Source organism: Podarcis gaigeae, assembly GCF_964106915.1.
Source record: "Podarcis gaigeae genome assembly, chromosome: 14".
In the NCBI taxonomy this organism is placed as follows: Eukaryota; Metazoa; Chordata; class Lepidosauria; order Squamata; family Lacertidae; genus Podarcis; species Podarcis gaigeae.
This window is the reverse complement of record NC_139690.1, coordinates 15,377,346-15,389,546: the sequence shown is the minus strand read 5'-3', so window position 1 is coordinate 15,389,546 and position 12,201 is coordinate 15,377,346. Positions and strand designations below refer to the sequence as shown.

At 42.9% G+C, this 12,201-nt stretch overlaps 1 protein-coding gene across 1 annotated transcript in view; it reads right to left on the bottom strand.

The window, feature by feature from the left end:
• PDE8A (phosphodiesterase 8A) overlaps nt 1-11,310 on the bottom strand; it is a 170,211-nt gene extending 158,901 nt beyond the window's left edge. Inside the window, exon 1 of the mRNA XM_083712577.1 lies at nt 10,945-11,310. Within this exon, the coding sequence (XP_083568703.1) occupies nt 10,945-11,010 (66 nt within the window). The 5' untranslated portion in view covers nt 11,011-11,310. The remainder of the gene's footprint in view (nt 1-10,944) is intronic.
• Nucleotides 11,311-12,201: the final 891 nt, after the last annotated feature.

The following is a 12,201-nucleotide window of genomic DNA, read 5'->3' as shown; positions in this document are numbered from 1 at the left end:
CTGGGATTCCATTATTAGATCCAAAGAGAAGAGCAATTTTTGCACCATCAATTTTTTGCAAGGATTCTGGGTTTACGGCAAGCTCTTAATCTACCTTAGGAATCTCTCTCTCTGTCTCTCTCTCTCTCTCTCTCTCTCTCTCTGTGTGTGTGTGTGTGTGTGTGTGTGTCCACTTCTGGTTCCCTTCGCTGACGGTTTCCCTAGACAAATTCCTTTTTCTTTTATTGGAACTTTCCATGCTTGATCTTGAGCCAAATGACATTCCTTGGGCTTTTTGTGTGTGAGAGCCAAATCTGTGCAGCTGATTAATTTTTTTAAAAAAAATTTTTAAAGCACCTCAGCATTGTTGTTTTTATTTTAGACATGTTCTCATCAGGAAGAACTTTCTGACAGTAAGAGCTGTTCGACAGTGGAACAGCCTACCGCGGAAGATGGTGGACTCTCCTTCGCAGGATTTTTTTAAACAGAGGTTGGATGGTCATCTGTCAAGGATTCTTCAGCTGTGAGTCTGCCTTTTAGGTGGTTGGACTCGATGACCCTTGTGGATCTCTTCCAACCATACAATTCTGTGATTTTATGATTCTAGCGAAGAGCACCCCAGGACATCTTGAGTGCTCTATAATTAGAGCTGAGCTGAAATTTCTTAGATGGCATTTTTCTGAGAGCATTTCTGGTGTTTTTCTTGTTTTCATCCCCCTAAAAAAGGCCACTTTGAGATGTATAAATCAGAATCAGACGCATGTTGGAACTCTAAAGAGAAGGAAGGTACTTTCTATCATATGTGGTGGACATGCAAAATGGCTAAGGGCTTCTGGGAGATGATATACAATGGTACCTCAGGTTACATACGCTTCAGGTTACATACGCTTCAGGTTACAAATTCTGCTAAGCTAGAAATAGTACCTCGGCTTAAGAACTTTGCTACAGGATGAGAACAGAAATCGTGCTCCAGCGGTGCGGTGGCAGCAGGAGGCCCCATTAGCTAAAGTGGTGCTTCAGGTTAAGAACAGACCTCCAGAACGAATTAAGTACTTAACCCGAGGTAACGCTGTACAATGAATTGAAAAAAAATGTTCAGAAGGTCCTTTGTTAAAAGACTAGAAGCCTTTCTCATAGGAATATCTAATTTGCAAGTTCCTAGAGACCAGAAAATAGGATATTTAGAATATGCAGCAGTAAAGGATAAACAACCTGAACCATGGAAGGTGAGGGGAAGGAAGTCGATATTAAATATATTGTTTGTATTTGGATGACTGCGAAGGCGGAAAACTTGTAAAATTGAAAATCATAAATGAAATTTGAAAGAAAAGAAAAAGAAGGCCACTTAGCAGGATTTTTTTTTGCAAAGCTGCAACTTCCTTGCAAATAGTTTCCACCATTTTGGAGGGGGGGTGACTGCCTCTGTCCCAACTATGCTCCAGAATTATCTTAAGTCCAGGACATTGGAAAAGATGTAAACTGGTGTCCAGGCTGACAAGATAGTTGTTGCTACTGCCACTATCAACAGAATTTTAAAGAAGCATAAGACCATTGTTTATGTATGCAATCACGGCAGCTAGAATAGTAGTGGAAAACTGGAAAAATGAAACACTACCAACAATAACAGAGTGGCAGACCCTCATGATAGAGTACCTACAACTAGCAAAACTGACAGGAAGAGTCAGAGGAGTTTCAAACCAGAAAGTATATGGAGAATGGAAAGTATTTAAGGAATATCTAATATTGTATTGTACAAACAACAATATACTTGCAGAACTAGATTGATACTTATAAGCAAAAAGTATATTGGATATCTTATCGGACAATACAAAAATAATATGGAATTATATAAATCTGTGTGAGAAAACAAAGACAATATAAGCAGTATAATGAGAATGATTGGAAGTTTTATGTTCATAACTTTTTATTTAATTGTAATACACTGTATTTTCTTTTCTTTTTTCCCTTTCTTTCTTCGCTTTTGCTTTGTATGACTTGTTATCTATGTATATATGTTTATGTGTTAAACTAATAAAGATTATATTAAAAAAGGAAAAGATGTAAATTGATGTCCAAGCTGCCAAGATAGTTGTTGCTACTGCCACTTGAAGCAACAGAAAGGGGAAAAGAGAAGGGGGGAAACTTCAGGGAGAAGTGAAAAAACTGTGCCACTGCAAAGAGGCAGTCTGTACCCATCTCCAAGAAATTGTTGGAGAATTTCATCTTCTGGAGAACTTCAGGGACATGTTCCCACCAATTTCTCTGCTCACAAATAGCTACAAATCCCAAAATTCCCTGGGAAGAGGGATTAACCGTTAAGCCACTCTGGAATTGTAGCTCATAATCAACATTTCTCCGATGAAAATAGGGACATCCTATTCTTTCACCATCATTTTACTATTTATACCCCATCCATCTGACTGGGTTGCCCCTGAGACTCTGGGCAGCTTCCAATATATATATATACTTGCCTAAGGACAAAGTGTTGCCTTTTGGAAATCCCCACCCACCCACCGACGCCAATTCCGCCTTTGAAATCCTGGTAGTGTCCGGGAAAATCCGGACGTATGTCAGCCCTAAGATAGCAACCTTACAATGCAAAGATTCATTGTGCATAGGGAATGAGGTAAGGCAATCTATGTGCCTTGGACACACACCATTCCAAGCTGCCACATGGCAGTGTCCAAACAGATGAGCCATCTGTCTTAACGCTTTCAGAAGCTGCCAAGGCGTTTTGAGATCGGTGACACTCTCAAAAGGGAAAGCCACGCACAATTTCATCAGAACAATACAGTTGATGCAACCATTGCTTCCTGTAATTGTCCCCAGCAGCTTGCAACGGAGACAATCAGTGGACAATAAAGGTTTGCCAGCCTCGACCATCGTCTGTGGTAGATCATTGGCTCCCCCCAAAGAAGCTAAACAACTGTGACTCCTCTTTAAAAAGCTCAACATTTTACCTCCTGCCTGAAAAAACTCAACAACCTGAACCCCCAAAAAGGGACGCAGGTGGCGCTGTGGTCTAAACCACTGAGCCTTTGGGGCTTGCCGATCAGAAGGTCGCCGGTTCGAATCCCTGCGATGCAGTGAGCTCCCATTGCTCTGTCCCAGCTCCTGCCAACCTAGCAGTTCGAAAGCATGCCAGTGCAAGTAGATAAATAGGTACCACTGTGGCGGGAAGGTAAATGGTGTTTCCGTGTGCTCTGGTTTCCGTCACAGTGTTCTGTTGCGCCAAAAGCGGTTTAGTCATGTTGGCCCCATGACCCAGAAAGCTGTCTGTGGACACGTGCTGGCTCTCTTGGCCTGAAACCCAGTTGAGCGCCACAACCCCATAGTCACCTTTGACTGGACGCAACTATCCAGGGGTCCTTTACCTTTACCAGACATCCTACTGCTAAGTTGTGACATGCTACACCATGCATCCCACAATCTAAGCAGCAAACCTGCAATATCTGAATATGCAATTCAGTGTTGGCATAGTTTGTTGTCTTATCTGTATTTGCTGATTTGTGGATAGTTGATGGATTGGCTATCTCCTCTTTGGGCAGCTGGGGGCGCTAGACTGGATGACGTTTCGTCTATTTAAATCATGCAACACTGAAGTACAATATTAGAAATTGTTTAAAACAATGATGCAACCTTAAAATCACAGAACTGTACAGCTGGAAGGGACCACAAGTGTCATCTAGTCAAACCCCCTGCCAGGCAGGAACAGGATAGCTATCCCATACAGGGATTGAACCTGCAACCTTGGTGTTATCAGCACCATGCTCTAACCAACCAAGCTATACCGGCTCGGTTTGAGTTATACAGGCTATACAGGCTTTGATTTGAGTTTCTACTGAAATGAGGCTGCATTTTAATGTTGTTTTTTTCAATCTTGTTTTTAAGTTGTATTTCAATCAATTGTTTTATATCTGGTGTTAGCTGCCCTGAGCCCAGTCTTGGCTGGGGAGGGTGGGGTATAAATAAAAATTATTATTATTATTATTATTATTATTATTATTATTATTATTATTATTAAAGATTTATACACTGCTTGATTGTACAAAAAAAATTAAAGCAGTTCACAAAGAAAATGAAATAATACCGTTGTCAGTTTTAAAAAACAGTTAAAAACAACTATTTGAAACTTTTTTTTTCAAAGGCAGCAAACCAAAACCAGATTAAAACATACACCAGCATTCTACATGTCTGGGTAGCTAAATAGAAATGATTTTAGCAGGTGCTGAAGGTAGGATAGTGAAGGCACCTGCCTGGTGTCAATAAGAAGGGAGTTCCGAAGTGCTAAAAGGCTGATTTCTTACAATGTGGCACTTGCAACAGTGTCCGTTCGACAGATGAAAGCAGTCGCGTGGGCGTATTTGGGAAAAGGCGATCTCTCAGGTCAACTGGTCCGAAGTTGTTAAGGGCTTTATGTACTAATGGTAACATCTTGAATTCGGGCTGGTGGCAAGTCGGCAGTTAGCGGTGATCTCTGAGTGCAGCTACTGGATTAAGCACAAGGGAAGCTGCTTTTGGAGCCTTCCTGCTGTGCTCTTAGGACAGAGTAGCCATAAAAGAAGGAGGAGACTCTTGAGAGTCCCATGGACTGCAAGAAGATCAAACCTCTCCATTCTGAAGGAAATCAGCCCTGAGTGCTCACTGGAAGGACAGATCCTGAAGCTGAGGCTCCAATACTTTGGCCACCTCATGAGAAGAGAAGACTCCCTGGAAAAGACCCTGATGTTGGGAAAGATTGAGGGCACAAGGAGAAGGGGATGACAGAGGACGAGATGGTGGGACAGTGTTCTTGAAGCTACAAACATGAGTCTGACCAAACTGCGGGAGGCAGTGGAAGACAGGAGGGCCTGGCGTGCTCTGGTCCATGGGGTCACGAAGAGTTGGACACGACTAAAGAACAACAAGCCATCAAAGGCCCTTTAAGACAACACAGGCATAGTGGGGAAATTCCTTCTGTCATCTGAAGTCTCTGTCCAGGTTCTCCACCTGCCATTGTAGCCTTGTGTATTCTTGGGTGAGATCACCTTGTTTGCTCTGGGCTCTGTTCTCAAGGGGCCAAGCTACCGCATTCTTCCAAACACAAAAAGCAGACGTTTCAAACAACTGCAGAACAAAACGCTAACATCAATTCAGTTCTTTTCTTTTTTTAAAGGCCCCACTGTGGATATTTTTGTGGGGGTTGGGGCATCATCTTTCAAATGCAAAGAAGATTCAGAGCCGTGAATCCTTGGCCGGCTGGATAGCAAGAGGAATGTGGAGAACGTTGTGTCAAGGCTATGCTGAGCTTGCATCCACCTGGAGCTAGTACCAGAATCTCTGGGGCACTGCTGGGTCAGACCTGTGGTTGTTACATCAAAGCCCATGGGTTATCAATCAGACCCTTCAGGTGTCCCTATTTTCCTGGGACAGTCCCGGATTTACAGAAACTGTCCTGGTTTCTGATTTGACCCCAGAATGTCCCACTTCTCCTTAGGACGTCCCTATTTCCATCAGAGAAATAGTGGAGGGTATGGAGTTATGCAACCCCCAAACCATCTGAAGGCAGCCCTGTATACGGAAATCTTTTCGATTTTTAATGCTTTATTATGTTTTTATACATGTTGGAAGACATCTAGAGTGGCGTAGTAAAATAAAATAAAGTAATAATAATAATAATAATAATGGAATAGTAAAGGTAAAGGGACCTCTGACCATTAGGCCCAGTTGTGGCCGACTCTGGGGTTGCGGCGCTCATCTCACTTTATTGGCCGAGGGAGCCGGCGTACAGCTTCCGGGTCATGTGGCCAGCATGACTAAGCCGCTTCTGGCAAACCAGAGCAGCGCACGGAAATGCTGTTTACCTTCCCGCCGGAGCGGTACCTACCGTATTTTTGGCCCTATAGGAAAATGAAGGGGAAATGTGTGTGCGTCCTATGGGGCAAATGCAGGCTTTTCGCTGCGCACCGACCCCTCTCACTCTCCAGGCTTCAGGAAGCTCTCTGCAAGCCTTGGGAGCCCGCGGGAGTTCCCGTCGGGCTCCCTAGGCTTGCAGATAGCAGCCTGCATCTCGAAGCCTGGGGCGCGCTGCACAACGCGCCCTGGGCTTCAGTTCCCCGACCTGGTTTGGAGGCTGACGGCAGGGAGAAGCGCGCTTATGCCTGTGTTAAGGGAAGAGAGCCCTTGTATCTAGGGCTCAAGCAGGTTCGTTACTGTAATGATAAATGATGGTTTAACATTTTATCCAAACCAGGCCTAAGACGTTCAAGAGAAAACACGACCCTTACGGAAACGAGCAACGTACACAGCAAGCTATGAAAAGCTCTGCTTTGCAAGCTATTTAATAGGTGCCTGTCAGCATTATCAAATTAAGAACCAAATCAACGAAAAAGATTGAAAACCTTGATAAAAGTACCTGAGGAGGAGTTGGACATTAACCCGGATGAAAGGTGTTGTGAAACATTGTGGAGGTGAACTGTGTAAAATATTCCATTTTACTGTTGCGTGACCGAGAGAGGCAGAATATTGGATAGGGCTGTACAAAGAGGGATTGGCGCCGTTTACAATATTATTGATTGATTGATTGATTGATTGATTGATTAAATTTGTATATTGCCCTATAGCCACAGGTTCACAACATAAAATCACAATATAAAAACACAAAATGCACATTAAAAAGAAAAACAGGGGCAACCCAATATTATACACACACCCCCCCAACACATTTTAAAAGGGCATTGGTTGAAGAGGAATATTTTTGCCTGGCGTCTAAAGGTGCCTAATGAAGGTGCCAGGCGAACTTCCCTGGGGAGAGCATTCCACAGATGGGGAGCCACTGCAGAGAAGGCCCTGTTCTTGTGTTGCCACCCTCCAGACCTCACATGGAGGAGGAGGCGCACGAAGGAGGGCCTCAGAAGATGATCTCAGGGGTCATGTGGAAAGAGGAGGTCTTTGAGGTATTGCAGTCCTGAGCTGTTCAGTAGGCACCATCAAGTCCTAAGGCAGGGATAGCCAAGGGGGTGGTCTCTAGGTGTTGTTGACTACAGCTCCCATCATGCCTAGATAGCACGGTCAAGGGTTAGGGATGCTGATAGCGGCAGTCCAGCAATATTGGAGAGCTCCACGTTGACTGTCCCTGTGCCAAGGTCTCAATCATGGCTGGGAGAGGATGTTGGGGGAGGTGTCTACTTTGAAATCCATATCAAAACATCGCAGTTTGACATCTAAACCATTAATTCTCCGGCAAGCCATGGAAATGGAACTGCATTTTGTTTATTATTCTTCAGGATCAGATATTTCAGGAGGTTAATCACTAACCCTCTTATCTAAACAATCTACAAGCGCCTTCAGTATTTATGAAGATGAAGTTCTGCTTCCACTAGTTTCAGCCAGCGAGGCAGAATATGTTAACTGCAGGCCTTTGAACCTTGAATTGTGCCTCCCCCAATCTGAAATCTCTCTCTCTCTTTCACACATGTACAAGCACACACCTGCAACCGCACCCTAATTTAAACCTCGTTCAGAATCCCATTCACACACATCCCCGCTGATATCTAAACTGTTGACCCTCTGTGCAGTAGTAATGGCTAGAAGAACAACGGCTTGTCCGAATCAACCGAGAGCACAAACTGAAGCCTATTGACACAGTAGCCCCAATGAATTCAGTGGGGATGATTCGAGACTAGGGGCGAAATTTGATTTGATTCTCATTTTAATGCAAACCAGCCTAACCTACGATTTCCAAAACAACGCAGACACCATCCTTCGAAATTTGCGCTTCTCCAGATTTGGCACTGCAATTTTCCAACTAAGTAATGGGTACAAAAATGCACAAATAAAGGGGAAGTGTGCATTGAAGCGAAAATAGCATACCAAAAAAAAGGATTATATTTGGGGAAATTGCTTGTGAAAACATGTACGTTAAAGGGGAAATGTGGAATTAAATGCTAAGGAATTTTCCTGAGGACTTGGGGGTGAGGGGAATGCTAACTGATAGAGAGAACCAAACTAAAAATTGTAAAAATATAGAAAATGAGAGAAACTTAAATTATTACTTTAAAACGTATTTATAGCCCACCTTTCTCCCATGCTGGGATTCAAAGCGGCTGACAACATTTAAGAGTAACATTATAAAATGCAAGGTAGTAGGAACAAACTAGTTAAAAACAATAATTAAAATACGTCAGAGCTCATTTCGAAACAGCAATTAACATAGTTTGGCCCGACAGCAGCCCAGTTGACAGAATTGTCTTCACCTTCGTTTTCTGAATAGGAAGGTCTTAGGCTGTCAGTGGGAGAACTGACAAATTCATCCTGTCGTCATTGTCCTCCCAGTTTAGGGCTCTTTAATACTTCCATTTGCCCTGCTGTTTTCCCCTGGGCAAATCTGCAGTTCAGCACTGAATCGGAACAAATAGCAATCGGGTTTTCTGGGGGAAAGCAATGGGCAAAGTCAAAACCACTCAGACCCATGCCTAGAAAGTTGTGGATGCTAGATCACATTGCTTATGAGAGAAAAACTTGGTTACCCAAGAGGAAATAAACATTGTTTCTAGTGCCGTCTTCAGGAAACACCAGTTTTTATTCCAAGAACACACACAGTACGGTGGTACCTCAGGTTGAGAACTTAATTCATTCTGGAGGTCCGTTCTTAACCTGAAACTGTTCTTAACCTGAGGTACCACTTTAGCTAATGGGGCCTCCTGCTGCCACCGCACCACTGCCACACAATTTCTGTTCTCATCCTGAAGCAAAGTTCTTAACCCGAAGTACTATTTCTGGGTTAGCGGAGTCTGTAACCTGAAGCGTCTGTAACCTGAGGTACCACTGTATTATTGAACTGCTATACCTGGGGGATCAATGCATAACTAGCCCCACATCTTTGCAGTTATAGCATTTCATTCAGCAATAAATCTATTCTGACTATTATTATTATTATTATTTTACAGGGGAACAAGAAAAAAACCCCTGGACAAGACCATATGTTCTTGCAAGCTCAATCTTTTCAAGTCATGTAACAGGAGGAGATTAACAGAGACACTTTAACCTGTCCCAAACTGGCAATTTGTCAATTGTCTCTCACATAGGAAATAATTCGGGGAGGGGTTCTTTGCACACACCACCTTTTGGCGTGTTTCTCTTTTTAACTAGCTGTCAAAATTGCCACTCAAAGGTGAGCTGAGGGCACGGCTGTTATAAGCAGCCGGATTAGATTAGGAGCACAGCCAAGCACAGAAAAAGGATTTGGCAGAAACACAGAACGCCAGGCTGACCATCTCTCCCAAAGGTACGTACAAGGAGGAGCCGGTCACTAATTCTTTTGAGATTCGACATCGCCGAACTCACATGCACATTTTGAACAGCTACTTGTAGTTTTACAACCAGGCAGGTGGCAATTCTAGTTACACAACCCAGGGCGACACACACACAAAGCAGCACCGATGAATAAACAGGTACAATCCAGCTGCCCTCCTGATGATGGTTCCTTAATCCGGTGTCTTCAAACCCTATAACTCTGAAGCAGTTTCGCCGACGTCATTGGGATTACCCTCAGAGAAAGAGGTTTGCTAACACAGACTTTCAGGGATGAAATTACACACACAGAGAGAGACTCATAGGAAATTGTCGCTTGCACAAGAAGAGTAAACAGTCCCCCTTAATTTCATCCACTTACACGTGGGGTAGGCAACCTAAGGTCCGTGGGCCGGATGCGGCCCAATCGCCTTCTCAATTCAGCCCACAGACGGTTAGGGAATCAGCATGTTTTTACATGAATAGAATGTGTCCTTTTATTTAAAATGCATCTCTGGGTTATTTGTGGGGCCTGCCTGGTGTTTTTACATGAGTAAAATGTGTGCTTTTATTTCAAATGCATCTCTGGGTTATTTGTGGGGCATAGGAATTTGTTCTCCCCCCCCCCAAAAAAAAAATAGTCCGGTCCCTCACATGGTCTGAGGGACGGTGGACAGGCCCACAGCTAAAAAAATGTTGCTGACCCCTGACTTACACAGAAACAAAATGTTTACAAAGCACCTGAGACAACAACAACAAGAAATCGATTCATTTTTACCACTAGGATGTTTTTTCTGGTCTGAGTGAAGGTAAATGAGAGTAAACATGTGGTTTTAAGAATTGCCCCATGGATCTGGGGAAGTACATGGTGTTTTTTCCTGACACCACACCCTTTATTCGGTTCTTAAGACTATTTTACTTCCCTGAGATACAGTGGAACAAAGTTCGGGACTAAAAGAAAAGCGACACCTAAAAACGGTTTTGTTAAAGTTTTGTTTAAGGTTTGGATTCGGGCGAATATCCCACTTCTCTGTCACAGTCTCCTCGTACAATCAAACAATGAGATATAAATCTCAGTATTACTTGAAGCTCCAAAGCGTGTATTTGATCCTTAAAATTGACTGTGGGGTTAGAACTTCAATTTTACATCAAATGATTTGGGGGGCGGGGCTGAAATGCAACAAAATAGTACATAAATTCTGAAGAAAATTCTAAAGAAATCACCCACACCCACAATTACAGAAATATTGCTCCTTCTTCCAAGATAACCCTGCCACAAATGTGACAGCAACTTCAGCATTCACTTTTACCATTTTCCCTGCCTTCTAAAGTTTTATTACTCTGCGGGTTTACATTTTTATTTAAAATAGCACTGTTTACACCATTTTGTTCAGAGGTTGTATATACGCAGTCAGACCGCCTGGCTCTGATTGAACGGCTTGCTTCCAAAGTGTACTTTTTTTAATATATAGTTTAGAGTACAGCAAATAAAACAAAACTCTGCTGTTTACCTCTCTCTAAGTCACAGCATTCCCAACTCAAGATTCCTTGGTCCCCTTCTTTTGTTCCTCACCTCCCTGACTTTGTACACAATTTTGAACAGGCAGGCTCCAGCCCCCCCCCATGCCCCCTCCTGTCCTTATCTGGAGTCTTCTGCTGCCAAATTAAGAGAAATAAATGCATAATTTCCCCCACCTTGTACAGAGGGCCATTGAGAACGTTTCTGTTTTCCATAGCTCCGGTGTCTTCCTTTTCCTCCATGCTCTCTTGATTTTAAAAGCTTGGATTTCCAGTGTAAACATCAAAGTGGGCCCCCCAGGAGACAAAATAAGTGCTTCTCCAGCAGAGTAGGACAGTTGAACTGAGCTACTTCTGTTAAGTAGCTCAGAGGTTTGTTGTGGTGGTTTCTTTCCCTCCTCTTAAAGTCCTCTTGGTCTAATCCTAGATTTTCAAATCACGCATCATAGGTTTGTTAAGGAGCACGCAACATGTGAGCTGGAGAGCGTATGTATTTCCCTCTCAGAGATGGATTGATCTTGTTGCCTGCACAAACCCTCTCTGATCTTATTCTGCAGACTGGCTTTTTAAAAAACAAAACAACAATAAAAATCAGATTGTGTTGTTTTTTTCAACTTCCCAAATCAGAAGTAATTCAACAGGTTAGCTCCTCCTCTCTGCTCTCAGAGCTATTCTAGATTATATAGATATATGTCTAGGATAATAAAAAAAACCAACTAGATGCAAGGTCACCCGGCAACCGATCCTTTCACGTCACTGAAGGCAATAAAGTCAACTTACATTGAAGCCTTATTATCTGCCTGAGTAAATATTGTTGTTGGGATAAGCAGAACCATGGAATGGTAAGAGGGAAGAATGAATTACTAAATCTCTCTGTGTCGCTCTCACCATATGCATCTGAGTTATGTTTTAAATATGACTATCAACTGATGGAAATAATTTTTAACGCAAGAATCCCCTGCTTTTTGAACTATTGATCAAGTTAGCAGTCACGTTTCGGTATTTGCACACACAACCGAAACCTCAACGCGGAGCCGTTGGGTAAGATCTCTTATCTGAGCAAAGGAAGGAAGGAAATTGCTTTGGAGAAGGATTTTCTCTTTAATTTGCTTGCACTGGTGAGACACTGGAACCAAAATAGTCTAAATAATAAATAATCAAGAGAGAGATCTTCCAGTAATAAAACCCTCCGCTGTTGTTAGGCAAAGTTTATACATCAAGACGAAAAGAAGGCGGGGGGGAATGTGCAGCCCATTCCAATAACTGGAGATGAATAATGTATCTAGAGAAACTGCAGTTCTGTTTGGGAGAAGCAAGAAGGGCTGGATGTAGGTACAACCAAAATAACAAGAGTGTTATTATTGCAGTCCCATAGATTAATTCATGGGGACAAGCCACAGTATGGGAGCCTCCCACATGGGCCAAAGCATCTCA